Source organism: Solanum verrucosum, unplaced genomic scaffold, assembly GCF_900185275.1.
Source record: "Solanum verrucosum unplaced genomic scaffold, falcon-dt-bn FXZP01000434.1, whole genome shotgun sequence".
NCBI lineage: Eukaryota > Viridiplantae > Streptophyta > Magnoliopsida > Solanales > Solanaceae > Solanum > Solanum verrucosum.
Window position 1 is genome coordinate 423,168 of NW_026019848.1, and position 23,821 is coordinate 446,988.

At 30.2% G+C, this 23,821-nt stretch overlaps 1 protein-coding gene across 2 annotated transcripts in view; it reads left to right on the plus strand.

Moving 5' to 3' along the window:
* LOC125817435 (serine/threonine-protein kinase Nek5-like) overlaps window positions 1–22,826 on the plus strand; it is a 200,868-nt gene extending 178,042 nt beyond the window's left edge. The window contains exons 1-15 of one of the 2 annotated variants that reach the window (XM_049496973.1): window positions 15,106–15,192; window positions 15,715–15,815; window positions 15,908–15,974; window positions 16,846–16,911; window positions 17,000–17,046; window positions 17,205–17,250; window positions 17,435–17,515; window positions 17,600–17,642; window positions 17,718–17,767; window positions 18,315–18,396; window positions 18,578–18,627; window positions 19,075–19,148; window positions 20,125–20,176; window positions 20,253–20,879; window positions 20,965–22,826. In XM_049496973.1, the coding sequence (XP_049352930.1) occupies window positions 15,718–15,815; window positions 15,908–15,974; window positions 16,846–16,911; window positions 17,000–17,046; window positions 17,205–17,250; window positions 17,435–17,515; window positions 17,600–17,642; window positions 17,718–17,767; window positions 18,315–18,396; window positions 18,578–18,627; window positions 19,075–19,148; window positions 20,125–20,176; window positions 20,253–20,879; window positions 20,965–22,560 (2,979 nt within the window). In that variant the 5' untranslated portion in view covers window positions 15,106–15,192; window positions 15,715–15,717 and the 3' untranslated portion in view covers window positions 22,561–22,826. Of the gene's footprint in view, window positions 1–15,105; window positions 15,193–15,714; window positions 15,816–15,907; window positions 15,975–16,845; window positions 16,912–16,999; window positions 17,047–17,204; window positions 17,251–17,434; window positions 17,516–17,599; window positions 17,643–17,717; window positions 17,768–18,314; window positions 18,397–18,577; window positions 18,628–19,074; window positions 19,149–20,124; window positions 20,177–20,252; window positions 20,880–20,964 lie in introns of those variants that run through there. The other variant, XM_049496979.1, reaches the window with a different exon arrangement.
* The last annotated feature ends 995 nt before the right edge of the window (window positions 22,827–23,821 follow it).

The window sequence follows — 23,821 nt, forward strand, 5'->3', positions numbered from 1 at the left end:
AAGCCCCTCTGGCTCTCGCAATAACTGGGTGTTGATTTTTACAGTATTTATTCCTTATAAATGTACTCCATAACGGTCTTATCGAGACCCTAGATCTCCCCCATAGCCTGCTAAATAGGGCTTTAGTTACTTCATGGAGTGCTCTGAAACCCACTCCCCCTTCTATCTTAGGAAAAGACATATCCTCCCACGTAACCCAATGTTTTCCCCTTTCTTCCCATGTTCTGCACCAAAAAAACTTAGCAAAAACTTGGTGCATTTGTTTTATGATTCCTCTATTAGGGTTCATGGCTCATAAGAGATACACTTGCATATATTGTAGAACGTGTGCGATCAACACATATCTTCCTCTATAGGATAAGAACTTATTCTTCCAGCCCATGATATTTTTGCCATCTTCCTCAGTATATCTTCATAATGTACCTTGTTCTTCTTTCAATAATAAACAGGACATCCTAGGTATGTAAAAGGGAAAGTTCCCATTTTTATACCCGTGAATTTTCTCAATCTGGTTCCCACTGCTAGAGGTGTTTCTTCTTGCAGATAAAATAAATTTTTTCCATGTTTATCATTTGTCCAGACACCTCTGCATACCTCCTAAGTACCCACATCCTTTTTATAACTGAATATTTATCTCCAGATGCAAACAAAATTGGAGTCCAGAGCTAAAAGGGAAAAAATTGAGGATAAATGTCAAAAGGGCAACAAAAAAAAGGTTGAAACCAAAAGGAAAACATTTAAATGAAAAGGTGACTCTGTGAAATTTTATGGAGTAAGACGCAGCCTGACATGCACCTTACAAGGCACAAGGTGACATGATACTTGTAAGTCGCAGGTCGGCTTGCGCCTTGTAAGGTGCATGGGAGTCTACTCCTTACTCCTTACCAATTCATGAGAGTCATACAAAGGGCTACCACAATCTCAAATCTTCATTTTTTTTTCTTCTTCTTCTTCACCTTATACTTTTATTTCTTTTCCTTTCTTCTTCATGGAAACACTTGATTTTTTGTTTGAGAGATTTTTTTCATTATCACCTGCCATGTTCACTAATAATTTATTAGATTGTGTGATAAAAAAAATGAATTTTGTCATATATTTATATAGGTAGTCCATTATTTGTATTTGATATTAAGAGTTATTATTTGTCTTAACTAGGAGATTACATACTTAGATTGGTCAAACTACAATGCTTCATATTGTGCATATAAAGTAGGATATTAATCTCTTAATATTAAGTTATATTAATGAAATATTTGCTAACTTTTACTTCCTTTCAAAATAGTTGTCTTGTTCCGTTTTTAAGAGTCAATTTGACTAACTTTATTTCAAATTATTGAATTAATATAATCTAGTTTAACTTTGAAATAAAATTAGTCAAATTGACTCTTAAAACAGAACAAGACAACTATTTTGGAAGGGAGTAAAAATTAGCAGATATTTCACTAATATAACTTAATATTAAGAGATTAATATCCTACTTTATAAGCACAATATGAAGCATTGTGTTTGACCAATTTAAGTATGTAATCTCCAAGTTAAGACAAATAGTAACTCTTAATTCAAATCCAAACAATGGACTGCCTATATAAATATATGACAAAAGTTCATTTTTTTGTCACACAATCTAATAAATTATTAGTGAACATGACAGGTGATAACGAAAAAACTCTCTCAAACAAAAACCAAGTGTTTCCATGAAGAAAAAAACAAAAGAAATAGAAGAATTAGGTGAAGAAGAAAAAATAAAGATTTGGAATTGTGGTAACCCTTTGTATGACTCTCAGGAATTGGTAAGGAGTAAGGCGCAGACTCACATGTGCCCTAAAAGGCGCAAGCCAGCCTACGACTTACAAGTATATATATCATGTCGGCTTGCGCCTTGTAAGGCGCATGTCGGGCTGTGTCTTACTCCATAAAATTTCAGAGTCATCCTTCTATCTAAATGTTGCCCTTTTTATTTCAACTTTATTTTTGTTGCCCTTTTGAATTTATCCTCAATTTTTTTGCCCTTTTAGCTCCGGACTTAACAAGATTGTATCATCAAGTGGCATTCCATATCCTCTATAACTCTCTCTTCATTTAGTCTGTTTAGCTCTCTTGCAAGCACTTCAGCTGCAATGATAAACAAAGTGGGTGATACAGGATCACCTTGTTTCAGTCCCCTCCTTGAAATGAAAAAGCCTTGTGATATTTCATTTACTAGAATAGAGTACCAATTGTTGGAAATAAGCCTCCAAACCATGTCAATAATAAACTCTGAGAAACCAAACTTTCGTAGCACATTTGTTAGAAAAATCCAAGACACTCTATCATATGTCTTTGTCATGTCCAGTTTTACCACAATATTATGATACTTGTTCCTTTTCTAGATATCTCAGATAATTTCTTGGGTCAGTAAGACATTCGATGTGATGCTTCTCCCTTTAACAAATCCTGGTGGTTCTTGGAGATAATCATTGGGAGCCACTTTGCTATTCTCTCATGAAACAATCTGAATACTATTTTGTTCATGAATCTGGATACAAAAATTGAAAACTAAAATTTACTAATGCCGTGCCTTGCTAAAGGCATCTTCCTATTCTTTGCCACAAATATATTTTAAGTTGTCTATCTCGAGAAATTCAAGAAACTCTAGACGTGAGAAAGATTTTAAATTCACCGCTTGAACGACTTAAAACTAGTCTACTAAAGGTCTTTTGATTCTATTCTGAGTATTTTTTTTTCTTGACTCTTCTCGATCTATGCCTTTTTGGAATATGGGGTATCCCTTTTTCGCTTTTCTTTCTTTTCTTTATCTAATTTCTCAGGTAAGCTTCATATTAGTCTAACTAAGATGAGAAATACCTCATTTCGTTATTTTATATCTATTCGTCGAAGCAACTTTATTCATCACAATTTCAGGTCCATATAAATGACTTTAGTTGGAGATTTTATTTTATTTTAACTTTTTCCAAAAGAAGATATAATTATTATTTTTAACAAAAAATAATCAACCAATTTTTGTGTAGGACAAAATGCATGTTATGAATTTGAATAATTTTCAATACTTTCGACCCAAAAGGTGTATCTACAATAAGTTTCTATTTACTTAAAATAACATTAAAAAATTGAATATGCACCACTTGAAATTTGCCTACAATTACATTTTTTGAAAACAATTGAAGAATAAAAAAAATATATGAAAAACTTATGCAAAAACAATGATTCAATAGTTATACCTAGGACTAGGAGAGTCAAATGGTGGGTTGAGTTGAAATTAAAAATATTAGAATGAATTGAAATAGAAATTAGGTTGGATTGTTAGTTAACTTTATAACTACAATTTGAATTTCAACTGAAGAAAATAACAAAAATAAGTAACAAATAGATAGATAAATTTTAGGAAATATAAAATAGATAGTAATTTAGAGAACATACATTACACTAATGCAAATACGGAGTCTTATAACGGGTTGAAATTGGAGATCAAATTGGGCTCAACTGAAGAAAAAAAATAGGAAAAATTGTATACAATAGCAAACTATTTATTCAAATTAAATGTCATAACCACAATTTGATTTAATTGTACCCCGTAGCAAACTGTTGCTATTTCGCCTCTCTCCCTGGTGAATCTTGCTCGCCACTCTCCCAGATCTCGCTCGCCACTCTCACTCGCCTCTCTCACTTTATACAAACACAAATGTATACATTGTGTTTGTGTTTGTATAAAGCGAGAGAAAATTGTATATACAAATACATATATTTTCGTCGTATACACTTTTGATTATACAAATAGAGATCTTCCCCCGCCCAGTTTTCTTTTGTCTTTCTCTCTTTCCTCACTTTATACAAACACAGATTATACAATTGATTCTTTTGTATATGTATACCGAAAAATATTATACAATTGCTTCTTTTGTATATATGTATAGCGAAATATACATATTAATAGTCATAGAAAACATAGTTTGCTATGGAGCACAATTATGCAAACTATAGATACAACATACAAATATGATTTTTGTGTTTGTAAGTAGAGATTAAACTCAATTCAAATTATATTGAGCTCAACCCATAAAATTTTAAGCGAACTAGGTGGTTACCTATATTTGGGTTATTTTGTAAACCAAGTTATACCTAATCCGAGATGTTGAAATCAATATAGCTATTGACATAATATGCAACTTCAAAAATATTGCAATTTTCTATGAGGGTATCCAAAGATCTAAAAAATCACATAGATTTTCAAATAAATCAATTTAAAATTGATAATCATGTATGATACATTGAAAATAAAAATCACAACGATCAAAGTATTTTCGTAAATATAATCCTAGATAAGTTGGTCCTTTAATTTTATCGTGAAAATTTCGTTCTATCAAATATCTTACAATTTCTACCTCTTAGATTTAATAGAAATTGACGATTATAACAATATATATGGAGTATCTATTTTCTAGAGTTTGGTGCAATTTTTTTTGGGTACAACTTCAATCAATTAAAAAATAATGGAATAATGAGTTGAAATTTCGTAAGATGAGCAAACAAAAGAAAAAAAATAAGTTATGACTAATTCGATTTTTTAAATTTGATAAACTTACCTAATATTCTGAGTAAATATATTTTCGCAGTTCTCATTAAATTGATAAAGTTCAAGTAAAATGTTTAACGAAGATCGAAAATTCCTACTTATAACAAACTTATAAAATTAAAATTGTTATAAAATATATATTTAAAAACTATTATAAACTTTTTCCAAACTTATTGGATCATTTTTGTCCACAATGAAAAGATAGCAAATAGTACTCCTACTATACTAGTACTTTTGTATCTTTGAAAAAGCAAATTAGTCAAGTTTACAATATTTTCAAAAATTAACATACCATGTTTTAGCACAATTGGAAAAATGGGTCCAAATAGTAGTAACAATTAAGTAGCCAACTCAAAAACACAGATAGATAATGTGTGTCATTTAGTGAAATCACCATGTGCACAAATTACAGACAACTTCACATTATTAAGTCAACATGATTTGGTCAATGACCTAATATTAGAAAATAAACACAATTCTGTTCATATTATAAAAAATAATTGTCAATTTATAAAATTAAGAGAGAATTCAATTATAAAAATTACATTTTACTTTTTTTGCAATTCCAAGATAACCAATCTTTGTCACAATCTCTATCCTTCGAGTGTGCACTTTGTGCGCACTGACAAACATGTTCGAATCAAAAGGCACTGAGGGGGGATCGATCTCGGATAAATAACCATCCTCCAAACTAATTGAGTCATCTCAAAGGACTGCTTTAGAATTCATGTATGAATTTACTTATTTTAATGAATATATTTTTTACTAAAATAATACTTATTTTGAAACAGATAAAATTTAAATATAGTTAAATTGACATGTGCACATATTACAACCAACTTCACCACAATCCAAGTATGATATATGAATGATTGGCAAGAGGTGGCAGAGTGGCAGTTCGGCTGCTTAACAACAAAACAGTTGGCATGTTCTCATTGGTCCATAGCCATGCGATACGAAATTACAATTTGAAATCATGATATGAAATTATAATATGAAATTACGAGATAAAGTTGAAGTTTTGTTTGAATATGCAATTTGAACTTTTTATACCGTATGTCTTCTCATAAACATTAGAAAAAATCATAATTTGGACATTCCTTTTAATTTTTAAAGAATTGAGAAGAGAGTCTAGTTCTAGCATTATCCTCGTTGTTCGGCTTTAGATTTGGATTTGAATTTAGATTCCATTGAAAGATATGATTGATTGATATATTCTTTGAACCAAATTAACTTTCTTTTTCCATTATTTGAAACAACGAAAAATTACCTTCTTCTTCCATTCTTTTCTGCATCAATTTAAACATAAAAGTAAGTGTTTGTGTGATTCACAAACTTTGTTGAAATTCTGTAATTTCGATTATCAATATTGTAGAATGGTGTTCCGATAATATTTATGCTCTATTCTAGGGGTGTACATGATCAGGTTGGTTCGGGTTTTTCAAATATCAAACCAAATCATTTGTGTAAAATTTTTAAATTTATAAACCAAACCAAACTAATAAAATTTGGATTTTTTCGGGTTTTTCAACCTTGGGTTGGTTCGGGTTTTTCAAATACCAAACCAAACCATTGTGTCGAATTTTTAAATTTATAAATCAAACCAAACTAATAAGCCTCGGATTTTTTCAGATTTTTGGATTTTTTTGGTAAAGTTTGCATACAAACATATAATTAACTTGTGCTCCAAATATTTCTTTAGTCCAACCAAAATACAATTATCTATGGTGTTTCTTAAAAAAATAACACAAAATATGAGATTCGTACTGATGACACAAAAATATTCAATAAAAATTAATAATGAAATCATCATATAAAATAAATATTGCAAAGTCATAATGAAAATGATCATAATTTAAAAGTACTAAATCATGCTAAAATAAGTTTAATAAGTATTAGTTACATTACTAAATATTTAAGGAAAATTAAAATTAGATTATTTATTTTAATTGTCTAAACCAATGTAAAACTAAAGAACAAATATTCAATATTATTGTCATTCTTAGTGTTGAATTGATTTTCTTTTTGGATTAGTATTAATTTGATTTTGATTTAAGTTTTATTATAATTATCAACATCTATGAACTATAATCTTTATTGGACCATTCCGAATTCTAAGTTTTAAACTTGAAATAATATATTAAAAGATAAAAACTATGAAATAGTATAAGAAATATTTTAAAATTATATCAAAGTAAATATTTTTATGTATAAAATAAATTTTAATATTACATATATAATGTCGGGTTGGTTTGGTCTCGGGTTGGTTTTTTTAGTTAAAACCAAACCAACCCAAATATAGTTGGGTTTTTTTTTCGGGTTGACTCGATTTACGATTTGATTTGGTTTTCGGTTCGATTTTGTACACCCCTACTCTATCCTAAGAGAAAGTAATCCAAACCATAATAAGCAATTATAAGGGGCAATTTTATGTTAACCTCGAAACTTATATATTCCAACGTTTTTTCTGTTTTCAATATATATTTTTTAAAACATATGTAACAATGAATATATGTGCAATTATAATTTTTAAATATATTTATATAATCAATTTGGTTTAATCTTCTCAAGTAATAAATTCAAACCCAAACCAAAATTTATACATTGTTAACATCAAAAATTTGTTTGATTTGATTCAATTTTTTGGTTCGATTTTTTCGATTTTCCATGAACACCTTTTCACTTAACCCTTAGAGAAAATGTATTAAGCTTAAATAATCATGTAATTAGTAACCCTTCAAGGGACCAAAGGATATTACAATTTTTTGCGTCATAATTATTGTTGGTGTAAAGTCATCTCAATAATAATAGAGGGTTGAAGTACTAAAGCTTTTAACACAGTAAAACCTCTTTTAACTTAATATAGGCGGAGCCATGAAATATTATTATTTTATAAATGTATTATTTAATCGATAACTTAATATTTATTAATTTACAGAGTGTTTATACCAAAAAATTGTTCAGGGATGAAATCTCAAAGAATTTGAAAGAACCCACTTGTGAAACGTCATTCATGAACTTGAGGTCATGATTAATTATCTCGATTACCGCAGTAAAATGGACGTTAATAACCTATTAAATGAGTGAAAATGATACATGTTCAGAGGTTCAGAGCTTAGAACAAATTGTGGATATCATTGGAAAAACAATGTTTATGATAAAGTTGAAGATGATACAATACCTTTGGAACTGGTTACGCGTAAGGAAACACTTGCATCTAGAACTCTTCATAATTTTGTGGTGCAGTTAGAAAAGACAACGCCGAAACTTTTGGATGCAATAAGAAAAGTTAGAGATGAGCTTCAACTAGATTTAAATTTTAACAAAAAACAGAACATAATAGAATCATATTTCACTAAATTTTCTTAGATATATTTATACTTTTAAAGAATTATTAATTTATAATATTAATGAGACCATGCATTTATATAGGGGTCTTCTGAAAATATATTATCATATTGAAATGAGTGATTTTTAAAAAGCGTAATATGACAACTAAAATGGACGAAAAGAGTATTTCTTATTTTCTTAATAGGTGTGAAAAAATAAGAAAATGAGATAACTTCAATATAATGCTTTACACGGGAAATTAATTAGGCACTGTTTTGATCCAAAGAAATGTTATTATAAGAATATCAAGGGTATAATGGTAAACAAAATATTATTATATAGTACCATTTAAAACCAGACACATATTTTAAATTATACATTGTATATTCATTTTTTTATGCAATGAAATTTTATTATTTAGTTATAAAATTTGTCTGTTCCTGATTGAGACTTGTGAAAGTTAATGAAGAAGCTCATAAAACGTTGTAAAATAGAATACGTTTTTTCATATGTACAAACAATATATTATGTCACCAAATTCCGTGTGATATGAAAATATATTATCTAATTATAGTTCAATGTTTTAAATAATGTATAAAATTTATCGCTAATTTTATTTAATGATAAATTATTATAAAATCCTATTATTTGTTATGACTTACTAGCAATTTAGTAATGAGTTAGCAATAACATTCATAGTTAATTTCAAATTAATTTTTAGAAAAAAGTACAAAGCCAACACCACCGATCTATAAAGTATATTAAAATTGTTTTTTGAAACGAATAAAGTGGAAAATCAACTTTTGATTACTTTATTTTAAGTAGCTAATTAACTATTAGTTTAGTGGTGTACCATTAGTCTTATTATATTAATTAATTTGTACTTTTCTCCTCTAAAAATAAAAAATGTTAAAGCAATTCATCGATCGTGCTTTAAAAAAAAGTATTTTTATGAGGGGTCAGTTTATAACTAAATCAAAAAAATAAAATAAAAGAGGAAAAGATTTTAGAGGATAAAATTTGTAATCATTAATTAAAATAATGGTCCCAATATTTGGTTTATTAGTCCACCTAATTCTTTTGAAGTACATTTAAATTGATGTGTGGCTTTTGTGTTAAATCATATGTTATTTCTAGTTGAAGCAAAGATTTTTTTTACCATAATTATTCATTAAAAAGATATTTATCTATATTCAATATTTATCGCGAGTTGAAAGGTAGTACAGTCCAGTCGTTGGTATTCTATGTGCATCTTCATGATTCAATTTCATCGGATCCATGTCGAATATCATATTAGGACAGTCGTTACATCATTTGTGCAAGTCATTACTTATATGATAAGAAATTTCACTTACCTTAGGACAATTAGAGTTATTGTCGTTGTTTTTCATGATTTTCATGCAAAACTTATAATACTTCTCCTTTGACCTTCCAACACCGGATAGGTGTCTGATTCTATAAATCGTGTTACCACTTAGCAGAGTTCTGTGTTTTAAATAAACAATTAGTACCCCTCTTGTATACGCTGCATTCGTAATCATTTTGCTAATTAATTATTTCCTCTATGATCCTAATTTATGTGACACACATTCTTTTTTAGTCATTATAAGCAGATACATTTTTCTATGTTTGCTAACAATTAAAATTCAAACTTTTCATTTATCTTTAATGAAATGATTTATAGCCACATAAATTTATGTGACTATTCTAGACCACAAGTTTCAAATTCTTCTTATTCTTCTTTTTTTTTTCTCCTCTTAAATTTGTACGAAACAAACACCTTCATGTAAATTGAGATAAAACGATTATAACAATAAAAAATTAAAGCGGAAAATACATATCATTTAAGTATCATTAAGTAGTAAAAAAATAATAATATGAAAAATACATATCTAGTCTTTATTTATGTGATATAAAAATCATGTGTAGGTAATAGTTTTTTTTGCAGTACTGTTAGAGTTAATTATTTTGCTAGTTGGTGGTGTGATATTTTTCTCAGTGTTAATTAAATTTCAGATTCAATGAACCTTTTGAACTTATCTATCATCTAATCACTCTTAAATGTGAATTATTTTGGAAAGCTAGACATAGTTGGACCTTTAATAATGAAATGTGGGGTTTTCTAATATTGTGGCATAAGCTTTATTTGATTATCATGAGTTTTAAAAACTTGTCTTTGTTACTTATCTTTAAATATGATAGATATATCCCTAATTGATGATAACTAATCTTTTGTCGTTATAAAAATTAAATTCAGATATCGAGCTGAGCTAAAAATGCTTGTTATTGTTCATAAACAAATTATAAAAGAATCAATTTTTTTGATTGATTTTAATTTTTAAAATATGATAATGTTAACGATTTATAGATAAGGGTGCTTGAGTCAAATCGAATATGAATTGATCAAAAATGAGTAAAGTGAAAATAGAAAAATATTTGACTCGACCTATTAAAAAGAATGAAATTGGTTTGTACTCTACTCCCCTAAATGAAAAATGTTTAAGTCATTAAACTAATGGTTCTAATATTTGTTTTATTTCACCTAATTCTTTTTTGAATGCATTTAAATTGAGGTGGGGTTAGTTTATAAATAAATCAAAAAGGAAAAAGAGAAAAGAGGAAGACATTTTAGAGGATAAAATTTGTAATCATTAAACTAATGATCCCAATAATTGTTTTATTTCACCTAATTATTTTCTAGTGCTTTTAAATTGAGGTGGGGGTTTTTATGTTCAATTAAATGAGTGATTTTAATTCTCCCCTTCTACATATCTAAGAGGTATGCCATACTTAGTTGAAGCAAATAATTTTTACCACAATTATTCATAAATAAAAATTTATGTGTATTCAATATTTACCTATTAAGTCATATAATTTAATCATAAATTAAATATTAAAGTGTGAATATTTTAATTAACTATAATTAAATAATGGAGTAAATAGAAATTTATATACATATTTAGCTATCGTGTTCGAAAAACTCGGTAACTGATTAAATGTAAAAATTAGAGGTGTGTTTGGTACAAAATAAAATGTTTTTAACGAAAAAAAGTGATATGCTTATTAATGTATTTTGATAAGTAAACAAAAACAATTTTATTTTAATTTTTTTGTATATAATCTAGAAAATATAATGAAAAAGATGAGGTGGACTAACTAGCCAGCATTAGTGGAGCTTGAATACTAAAAGAAGACTCATCCAAATTCTCGTCTTCGAAAAAATACACTATAAATACTAGCTCCACCAAACTGGTGGAAGTGGGTGGGATGGGGTATATTGGATGTATGATAAATATTTATCTGATCGGATGTTTACGTCAAATTAACTGACTTTACTATGATTAAGTGGTTTAATATACTTAGTAAATATATATATGCATGAATTAGTACTGATTAACTTGTCTACGTTTATGTACAAATATATATCAGACATCTATATTTGTCTGGTGTAAAGTGTAAACATTTCGTGTGGATCACCTTTACCATAAAGAAAAGAGAAAAACGGAATGTCAGTCTTGAAATTTATTTTCCTTCCATGATAAAACTATTTTTCTCATTTTTTAAGAAGTTTAATTTTCAAGAAAAAGATATTATTCAAAATTGTTGATCAATTAAAAATAACAAATCAAAAAGTTCTTCTCCACCAAACACACCCAGGGTTTAAAGGCACAATATTAAATTAACCAACAAAGATAAATTTTATCATAATAAATAAAGTGTTATTTATATCAGGAATTTTTTTATAGCAATTGACAACACAACTAACTTTTTTGTTTTTGTGTTTGCCTCTCGTCTATTTGAAGCATATTCCTCTAATTTGTCCCATAGTATTTTTTTCAGTAATATTTTATTAGACAACACCTTACCAAGAAATATCAGGATATTCTTCTCATTATTTTTTTCAAGCACCATCCTTATTTTTTCTATTTTTTAAATTAGCCAATTTATATTAAAATAGTACACAAAATTACCTCAGAAGAGGAGAGAAACGATACTAAGATGGTTTGTATATATGAAGAGGAGATGCAAAAATGCATCAGTAATTCAGTATAGAAAAGAAGAACTTGAGAAGGTGATTAAAAAATACATAACACATTTACTTTCATTACATTTCTTTCTAGCCGAAAATACATCAGAGGAATTATCAAAATTCTAAGGTTCAAATTCATGTAATATTGTAATTATTTAAGCGGTGAATCATAATAGGAAGATTATTATACTGTAAATAATAATATATGGATTACTATATAAGAATTGCTTAATATTGAGACTTTTTTTAGATAGTCTTATTTTCGTGCATTATTAATATAAATATTTTTTAAAATTTTTTATTTTGTATAAAACTTTCATATATTATATCAAAATCTCAATACACACAAATATAATTTTCGATTAATTACACAAGGATTATATTAAATTATGCATGATTTTATAACGAAAATCAAACTTATAAAAGTAATTTGAAATTATATACAAAGATTATACTTGTTTCATTCTTCAAATGAGTCAACATTTGGATTGTTTTTTTTAAAAACAAAATGAGAATTGTTTATATTTTCAAGAGAGTGTGTATTTCATTAAACTAATAAATTGATTTGTGATCCACTTACAAAAAAAAAACAAAAAACTAAGACTGACATATTTACAGGGAATTCATAATCCCTATCGTTTACACACTGTTTGGATGGTTGTTACTAGGACGGTTCAAAATCGAATTGAAACCGATAATTCGAACAGAAAAAAAGTTATTAATTTATTAATAATGAGTTATTGGTTTAGCGAGTTTGATAACAGTTTTGATTTTTTTTGTTATCAGATTATCGATTCTTAACGATTTGAGGTTTTTTTTAACGGGTTAACTGATAACTCGATAGCAAATTAAATAATTATATTTATACCATTTTGTATATAAAGTCCATGACTTAAAGTTTGGTTTCCTACTTTTATTTTTGGTTGTCTCAAACTCTTGGTTATTCTACAATGTAAAAGTGTTTGCTTTTGAACAAGATGTAATTTGTGAACTCATGTGCATAGTTCATTTTGTTTGTCACCTTGTTTTTAAGTGATTTTCAATGTTTTTTTTTTGTGTCAAATCTTAATGATTAAACCGATAACGATCAATAACCGATAAGTCAATATCTTAATGCTTCTATAACAGTTTAACATCTATACAAATCGATAACCAATAAGCCAAACCGATAAACTTCAAAACCAAACCGAACCGACCGATACGCAACTCTAGTTGTTACGTATTGTTTCATAATTTATCGTACTGTATTTTTTCAATGAGTATAATGTTTGAATAAATTGTATCTTTCTCCATCGTTGCATACTGTCACACACAGAGGCGTATCCAAGGAGGGGTCATCGGGTTCACGTGAACCCATGCTTCCCTCCCGAGATCATATATAGTAGTTTTATATTTTTAAAAAATATTAAAATATAGATGTGTTAACCCACACTTGGAGTATCATATAATGCGATGATGACTGGGTGCACCTCTCTACGTGAGGTTATAAATTTGAATTTTATATTTATCTTGTTTCATTTTTCTTTCTAAAATTAGATAACACCTCTCTAAATGGTTATCGGTAACACTTTTGCATTTTAATTAATTTTGGACCTATAATATTAAAATTTTAATGGATTTCAGTAATAAGAACCTAAATGTCGAACCGATCAAATTTATATAATCAATATTTTTGTAATGATGCACCCATCATCTCGAAATCCTGAATATGCCTCTGGTCACACATCTATAATTGAGTGATCAACTTACGAGACAAGTAGCTTAAAGGGTAGACGTATTGTGAAAAAATGAAATATGATTATTAAATAATAAATAAAGATAAAATGAGAAGAAAATATTAAAGTAACGATGTAATCATACCAAATCGGTCGTTACATAGAATGGATCTTTTCATCGCTACCTAACAACAAATTTAAACGATGCAATACAATAAAATTTAAATAACAATCAAAATAAATATTATATTTAAACTAACAATACGATACAATATAACATGTAACAACCATTCAAATAACAAAATTCAACAAAATTAAATTAAAGGCAGTACTATAATACAATAAATATTTTAAGAAATAATGTGTGACAACTATTTAAACAGAGTGTAACTAAACATCTACTATAAATTAATGTGTCCATGTGAGAGAAAACCAGAATTGTACTGACTGAGAAACTAGACTACTACCCCATATCCATTATTAGAGTAATAAAAACACATATTTCAACATTAATAATAAGGACCTTGTATCATTACTCTTTTCGTTTCAAAATAAATATCACTTTAATAAAAAAATAAATTATTCTAAGATAATTTTCACTTAAAAAGATAAAGAAAAAGAAGTTTTTTAATTTTAATTATATTCTTATATTAAAAAATCAATTTAATAAAAAATAAATTATTCTAAGATAATTTTCACTTAAAAAGATAAAGAAAAAGAAGCTTTTTAATTTTAATTATATTCTTATATTAAAAAATCAATTTAATAAAAAAATAAATTATTCTAAGATAATTTTCACTTTAAAAGATTAAAAAAAAAAGCTTTTTAATTTTAATTATATTCTTATATTAAAAAATCAAATTTTCTTGATAATGTTTAATTTAAAAAAAATATCTAATAAATAAAAATAATTAAACTAATCATACCTTGTATTTCTTATTTTTCTTAGAATAAAAGATCAAAAACACATTTAAAATATCATAATTTTTCAAGTTTCATAAACTATCTTACGTAGGAGTTTTCTACTTGAACTATTATTAAATATTTATCACAATACAGCTTAACGATCATCACTATTTCACATAGGAAAATTGAACATCTGATAATTGAAGCATGTTCAAACGTTCGACCCATAGACCGAATATTTTGGATGTGTTTTTATCTTTAACTTTTTTTTATATATATATAAACGTAAAATGAGCTAAAATAACATTTTTTTAACTCTATATTGAAATTCGATTAAATTTTAATCGCTCATTGCAGAGCCCATTTAGAGATGAGACATTTTCTCCATATCCAAATCTCAAATTCGAGACTCTGGTTAAAGATATAACAATTCCACCACTACGTCCCAATCTAATATTGGTAAATGACATTTATTTTGAAACGGAGAGAGTATTATAATATTATAATTAATGGATGTTCTCCCAGACTCCCACACATGGTTGAAGAGTTTTTAGAAAAATGTGACAACTGTTTTTTTTTCAGATCAGCCTCTTTCAAGACGAAACCAGAAATCAAAGCAATTCTACTCCTAATTTATAGCAGTAAAAGGAAATCAAAGCTTCCCACTTTCTTCTTTCTTCTTCCATTTTTTTTGACTTAGCACCTAAAAGGGTCCTTCAACATTCCCTTTTCCAAGTACCCAAAAGTCTCATTTTGATTCAAATCTTACCATTATTGGAATAAAGAAACAATTTTTTGTTGTTTAAATGTCATTTCTTGAATACCCAAATGGCTATTTTGATTCAAATGAAGCAATTTTTTGTGGTTTAAATGTCTTTTCTTGAATACCCAAATGGCTATTTGAGTTTCATTCTTATCATTATTGGATAAAGAATCAATTTTTTGCTGTTTAAATGTCAATTCTTGAGTACCCAAATAGCCAATCTTACCTATTTTTGATAAAGAAATAGTATCTGTGTGTAAATTTTTGTCGGTATGGTAATTTATTTCCAAATGGGTAGGAGAAAATTGAAGTGGGGTTTGGCTGATGATGAAGAAAATGTATAGAGATTGATTGAATACCTGTTTTATCTTCTTTTTTTAACAAATTGGAGATTTTTTAGAAAATGGAGTCAAGAATGGATCAGTATGAGATTATGGAACAGATTGGTCGTGGAGCATTTGGTGCAGCAATTCTGGTGCATCACAAGCAGGAGAGAAAGAAGTAAGGAGCATAGTTTTTTTTGAGCTTTGAATTTGTCTTTTGGTTTTGTAAAATTTGTAAAATTTGATTTCTGGGGTTTATGGAATTGATAGGTATGTGCTAAAGAAGATTCGTTTGGCTAGACAAACAGAGAGATGCAGGAGATCTGCTCATCAAGAGGTACATTTTTTGTTCCTTTTAATTGGTTAAGGGTTTTACCTTTTGTCTATAGGAAATCATCTCTCTATCTCTACGAGCTAGGAGTAAGGTGTGCATATTGTTGTTGTTGTAAGGATTTTACCTTTTGTCCTTTTGTTTATATTTGAATTTACTATATAAGGAGTCAGAGGGATTACTTACTCAAAGAAGAAAAGATTCTTTAGCTATATCTATAGAGTATAATGTCCTTACCTTCCAAATTCTTAAATTGCATATGATTAGCTATTGTTAGACTTTGACTTCCACTTCTGTTTTTTTCTTTGTGGTTTCTATGTTGAAGAAATTTGGAATCAATAAGATAGGGCGACTCTCTTAGATAATAAATATTAGATGAGTGACCATTTGAGAAATCAACCAGGGTAGTCACATGGTCAATAGTTAGTATAAAGTCACATTCTTTGTTAAAAAAAAATTGGAATCGAGAAGAAAGGTGACTTTTTGAGATAATAACTATCTCATCTCGGAGATCAACCTGGGGTTATTTGAAAACCGTAGAATCTCTAGATATCCCAGCTTTTGATTTTTTCTAATCTTCTCTTGCTATGAAAGCTTGTTGATTGTATTGGATATCAGTTTTATAGAGATTCCAGATTTGAAATTCATCCTGTTCTTTTAAATATAAGGGGAGCTTCATGAAGAATACATTGCTCTAATCCGCTTCTTAAGCTTTTCAAGATACATTATATGTATATTTTTCTGATCTGATAGTGGCATCATTCACATCACAGTGTTTGGGGACGTGTGGCTTTTCTCTGAGCATGATGCTAGTTGCGCAAACGAATCTATACTTTAAGATTTTTAACATAGGCGTAATCCAAATTTTGATGTGCAGATGGCGTTAATTGCACGGATTCAGCACCCATTTATTGTTGAATTCAAGGAAGCATGGGTAGAGAAGGTGAAAGACATGAAGTTTTGGCCACTGTGGACTTACCTTCTCTGTGCAGATTGTAACTATTTTACTCTTTGTGTTAATCGTAATGCAGGGTTGCTATGTTTGCATTGTTACTGGCTACTGCGAAGGTGGCGACATGTAAGTTTCTTAAACAACTGAAGTTATGTTGACATAGTTTTCTATTATTTATTGCTTTAATAATAATAAGAAAGTAAGTTTCTTAAACAACTGAAGTTATGTTGACATAGTTTTCTATTATTTATTGCTTTAATAATAATAAGAAACATTTTTTATAGGGCTGAACTGATGAAGAAAGCAAATGGACAATATTTTCCGGAAGAGGTATGTTGATAGATTATTAAGCTTATTATTTGTTATACAATATTTTTTATAGGCCAAAAGTGTTTATAGCAATTAGAACTTACAAGGTGAATTGTTCACTTCATAGGTGCTGTATGATTTATCTAAAATAAACTTCAATTAATCAATATTTTTGTTTGTTGACCGTTGAAGTTTATGTTTGCAGAAACTTCTGAAGTGGTTCACTCAACTACTACTGGCGGTAGAATATCTGCATTCAAATTATGTGCTGCACCGTGACCTTAAAGTATGCAATTTGATATTTGTTAATATGTTGGTGTTTACTGTTCTCTCCCAATTTCCTAAGATAATTTTACGTCTGTTCTGGCAGTGCTCAAACATCTTTCTCACCAAGGAACAAGATGTTCGCCTTGGTAAGTTCATGCAGGTGTTTTTCACTGAGGTTGAGATGAATGCAAGTCTAAAATTGACAATACTTTTTGTTGCAGGGGATTTTGGGCTTGCAAAAACATTGAAGGCAGATGACTTGGCTTCTTCAGTATGTGTCGGATACATATATTGCCTTTTAAATTACTGCCCAATGAAGTGCAAAAATTTGCACTATAGGTCCCATAATTAGTATTGTTTGGTATGGACTTTATCGAAACTTCTGATAGGGCCACTAACTTTAGTTTGCACCTGTAGAAAAGTACAGACCAAATTGGCTGACATTCTCAATTGTTTAGAATATGGCATTGAAGTTTGAACGATATTTAGGTGATATGCTACTTTTAGTTAACTATTTTTGACATAAATATTAATTAGTTAGTGATCTAAGGAAAAAAAACTGGCACAAACTCAAGCATTGACATATTATATATAATAATTACTATAATTTTATATATGTTGCTGCTAACCTACAGACACGATACTAACAGAGAAAGCAAACCAAGGATGCAGAGTGGTTGACCCCCACCTCAAGTTCAAATAAAGGATAAAATATGAAAAGAAAAATGAAAGAGATGTCATTTACAAGTAGTTATGCAATAGCTTAGGATGAAAGAGACTCTTTTGGATGCTGATGATGTTTTTGTTAAATATTCCAGGTAGTTGGAACGCCCAATTACATGTGCCCTGAACTTCTTGCTGACATTCCTTATGGTTTTAAATCAGATATTTGGTCCCTAGGTATGGAGCTTTCTTTATCTTATGCTCTCTCCATCTAAGTAGTGCATTTATATCAAGCAATGCTATTTGACAATGGTGTCACATTGTATGAAGTACCACATGCACATTTATTTGTGATTTTGTGGGAAGATACCAACATCTACATGTCATCTGACTTTATGAGAAATGATTTCTTCACCAGGCTGCTGTATGTATGAAATGGCTGCTTATCGACCTGCATTTAAAGCATTTGTAAGATTTTTTTCTCCTCTTCTCTATTTCTTCTATTTTCATGGCAACTCCTGGGGTCTTTAATGAGAAAGAAATTGAGTTACCCGATTTGTTATTTGGCTAATTTCATACGCGGACCACAAATACTAGTGAAACTGCATATTTTAGAGACCTTAATAGTCCAAGTTATCCAGCTGTCATTGTTGCTTGAAGGTCTACTCACATGCCGGATTTATGTTCATTATATAAATGCATTTCGGTACTTCTGTATTGTGAAAAGTTCTGGATGTAACCTGTTTTAGGTCTGAAAGACATTTTGGTTTCACATAATCTGCAACACACTCGCAATGTGGTGCATTTTTCTTATTGAAGCAAATAAGTGAATAACCACATCCATGAACTTTTCCTTGTATCTGTCTTCCTTGAAGTTAAGATTGGACTGAAAGTGTTTTTTTTATCACGATTCAGGACATGGCAGGATTGATAAGCAAGATTAACAGATCATCCATTGGGCCTCTGCCATCATGTTATTCTCCATCCTTGTAAGTCTGACATTTGTTCGTGTCTCTGCAAGCATAATTTACATTTTTGCTAAGCTTTTGTTATTCTTGATCCTTATTATTGTAAGTCAAGAGAATCATTTAAAGAAAAAAAGTGCTACAAAAAAGTTAATCACTATGATCTGTATAGTCCTATTATAAAGAAAAAAGTTGTTACAATAAATAAATAAATATGAAACAGAGGAATATCAGATCGTGTATACTTTCCGATCCTTACGGCGGATGTTACGTCTTCAAGCTTTGGTATATTGTCTTTTTACAACCTGCAATTCATTTTTTCACAGAGTGTTCTTGATTTGACTTTCTCCTATTACACTTAGGACAGAATGTAAGTTTAAGTATATTCTGTAGGGTAATGAGTTCAAGTGTCTGTAGTGAATGTATTCAATCTAAAGGTATTTTTCCAATTAGTACAGCCTCTCTCCCCCACAAAGGTAGGGGAAAGGTCTGCGTACATGCTAGCCTCCGGAGACCCCACTTGTGGGATTACACTTGGTATGTTGTTGTAGTGTCTACATCAATTATCATGGCAGTGAAATTCCATAACTTCCTGGATTTTTGTCTCTTAATTTGGAGAGGCTGAAGCATATTTTGTTGTTGTCCCCTTCCAGTTTGGATGACAGGGTAAATTGTGGAGAGCCAGCCTCTGTTATCATGTTCCAGTTGAAAGTCAAGTCAAAACTCTTTTTCAGATTTTTGAGTTTAATTGTGCTATTCGCCTATTCCTTCTTTTTTATTATTGGATTTCTGTAGCAAATTTAATAACATAGAATAACCCATACACAAGTAAATTATAGTATAAAAAGCTTAACTTGAATGGAATTCATTGATTTAGTATGTGCGACACTACGGCAATCCACAGATGCTCTGCTTAAGTAGTTCTTTGAATTATCAATGTATCTCAGTTCCAATCTTGATACTGATACACTTTTCTTCTGTTATATATTGTTTTACACAGGAAAACACTTATTAAGGGCATGCTAAGAAAGAATCCTGAGCATCGTCCCAGTGTAAGCTTACCATGTCTTGCTCCTACTTTACTTGTGTCAGATTAATAATTCAATCATTTGACATCAACCTTTCCAGGCTTCCGAGCTCCTGAAGCACCCGTATTTGCGGCCGTATCTTGAGCAATACCGACCATCCTTTATTACTCATGTAGGAAACTATCCTGAAAAACCTCTCACTACTTGCCGTGACTCAAGAAAGAATATGGCAGAAAGCCAAAGTAGTACAAGTTCCTGTAGTGATAAAGATAGTTTGAAGTCAAAGGAGAAAAACATCCAAAGCAGGGCTTCCAATTATGATTATAGGGGCACTGATGTTGATGATGATATTGACTTTAGGCAACTTCATTCCTTTGACGAAGATCCTGGAGATGATACTTTTCTTGAAGATACAGATGACTTTGAATCTAAGAACATTATTGATGATGAGAGGAGATGTGATGCAGAAGCTAAGCAACCTAGAGCAATAAAAAATATTATGGTGGCTGTGAAAGAAGGAAAAATGAGAGAGCATAGTTCCCCAATGAGGGGCAACCGACCAAAGGTTGGTGCACAGAAAGTTAACGCTGAAGCACCACCAAAGGTCCCAAAACCAAGTTCAGTTGCTCCTTCTAAACCCAATGCAGGGACGCCATCTCCCGGATCAACAAAGGCTGGATCTGATTCCACCAAAAGGAATCATGGACTGCCTGCTTTCAAGCATCAGGTAATTAGTTTTCTAATCTTCTTATCTTCATTAGTATTTGCATATTGGTTTGTATGTGAAATTTTTAGTGTCCCTTTCCTTGCAGTTGCCTGTCATCGATTCCAGTCCCAGGACTAAACCTAGACATGAGGGTATCTCCTCGCCTGCTCCTTCAAAGCATGTTGCTGAAGATGTATTTCCTGCAAAGCAAAGATTGCGAACACCTCCAAACTTTACTAGACGACCATCATTCCCCAGAAGGATGAAGCAAGTGGGGCATGATGTCTCGAATACTCCTAACAATAATGTTAAGTCTGGTTCCAATGACAATTCTCCATGTCTTGAAAGGACTCCTGATTCTACGCCTGATGGCTTCCATACACATGCTACAAAGAATTGTGTGCAACATTCTCGAAGAGTTTCATTTGGAGCTTCAAAAGAAACACAAGCAGAAAGTAGTGTTTCTGCTTGTTCTTCTGTATCAATTCAAGGATTTGAACTTTGTGATGATGCAACAACTCCTTTTATGAATTTGACGGAGCAGATGCTCCAAGGTCATGAAAGAGCTACTGAAACTGAAACCACGAGATCAAGGCCCTCCTGGTCTACCACTAACTCATCTCACTCGGAGGTTGCTTTTAGTTTAGGGGAAACCCATGATAATAAGAATTCTGAACCATGCTCCATCGAGAAGTATGACGAGCATCACATTGTGGATGTTGGTGCTTGCAATCAGAAATCAAATTCAACTGTGGCCACTGACAGTGCCTTCCCTTGCTCCAAAGAAATGCCCGTCTTTGAAGATCATTCTACAGCTCGCAGACTTGATGGTATGACTGATCTTTTGCCTCTATCGGACCCCACTTCAACATCCTCTGGGGACGATAAGTTTATGGTGAAGGTGTCATCCTCAACAACAGAAATTGCCTCTCCCACTGCTCCCCCCGTTTCATTCAGCCAAACTAGTCTACCACACTCAGATGTCACTTCAAAATCCGATGATGATGACAAGTTTATTACAATGGAACTCTTGTGCACTCCCACTGAAAGTACTACTCCTTCACTCCCTCCTTTTTCACCTGCTCTAAATAATTTGTTGTCAGAGAAGGGAATTGCTCCGAAAACTATGGTTCTTGAAAAAACAGCTGCTTCTCAGCTTACACCAGCTTCTGATGATGTCATACATGTCATACGGCACAGTAGTTTCCGAGTGGGTAGTGAGCATTCAGTGATGGACACCGTGGAGAGAAATGTTGATGTTGGGCAACCGATAAATGTGGTTAGAGATGAAGTTGATAATAACTTTCGAGATGCTGTTGGGGCTCCAAATGCTTCTACTTCTGCTGGATCAGCGATTCTTAACTCCAATATCCCTGATGGTGTCCATAATAAGGAGATTGATGTAAGAAACCACAGCAGTCCTACTTCTTCAGCACAACGATTAGATTCTCCAGAACCAGCAGCAGAGGAGGAAAGGCCAGTAAAGGAAATGTTAGATGTCAAGTCTTTTAGACAGAGAGCAGATGCACTTGAAGGTCTACTTGAACTATCTGCTGACTTGCTGGAACAAGACAGATTAGAAGAGCTTGCTGTTGTTCTAAAACCATTCGGCAAGAACAAGGTCTCACCGAGGGAGACAGCTATCTGGTTGGCCAAGAGTATGAAAGGGATGATGCTTGAAGATTCTGCGCGAAATTCATGATCCATTATGCAGATTTGTATTTGCAGGTACTTGTTTTACAGTGTTGCTCACTTGCTATTATTTTTTCTTTTTGTCATTCAACTTCCTATTGAATTCGCGAAGAGAAGCAGTTAAAGAGGTGCTTTAACTTCCTTTTTCACCATTAGTATTTATGTAATTCATTCACTTTTGTAATTGTAAATAGATAGATAGAAACTTTGAATAAATCTTTGATGTGCAAAATGTAAGGATGTTTTGATATTTGATGGTGTGCACTATTACATTTATGATCATCATGTCATAACTCCTTCCTTCCATTATCTATAATGAATTATTAGGTACGACGAGAGGGAGTTGTTCGGATGGTAACCATTCCTCATTTTCAATCATAAGGTTTTGAGTTTCGAGTCACCAAAGGATAAAAAACGTGAACAACTTTGGAATCTTGATTTTGTGAAATTATTTTTAGTGAAATTTTATTTTGTAGTTTAGCTAGAACTATCTTGTCTAGATTTTATTTTTGCATTAAAAAGTGTCAAATTTTTAAGTAGTATTGAATAGAAGAAAATAACTTTTTTTCCAAAAATCTCTTGTATTGTTTTTAGATCTACTATATATAGAAATAAAAACATTTGATGATACGAATATTAAATTAAAAACAAACTTATAAAAGGCTACCGAACCAATTAACCGATTAAAAGCTATGAAAAAAATTACATAATGTAACTGATTATGCCCCATAATTACGCTTTCAGATAATTACAAAATATAGCTATATTTTACATTTTATAGTTGATACACGTATCCTTATATGTGCATGAATACTGTATTAATGCTATCAACATGCCTACTTGTATGTCAGGGATAATTTAGTAATTTTATGTTTTCATTTTTTAATTTTTTTGTTTTATTACTTTATATAAATAAATTTTTTATGTAAAAATTGTTATAAATCATAATAATTAATAACTTAAAATATTCGAAAACATATAAAAAGTTTTTGTTAACTTTCAAAATTTCATCTATACCACATAAATTGGGAGAAATATAGATAGATATTTTAAGTTGCTAATTATTGTGATTTATAGTACTTTTTATGTAATTTTCATATAATATATAGAGCAACTTTCACATATAGCAAACATAAAAATCATATTTGTATGTTATTGCTATAGTTTGCATAATTGCGTTCCATAGCAAACATAAATATGTATATTTCGCTATACATATACAAAAGAAATCAGTTGTATAATCTGTTTTTGTTTCGGTATACATATACAAA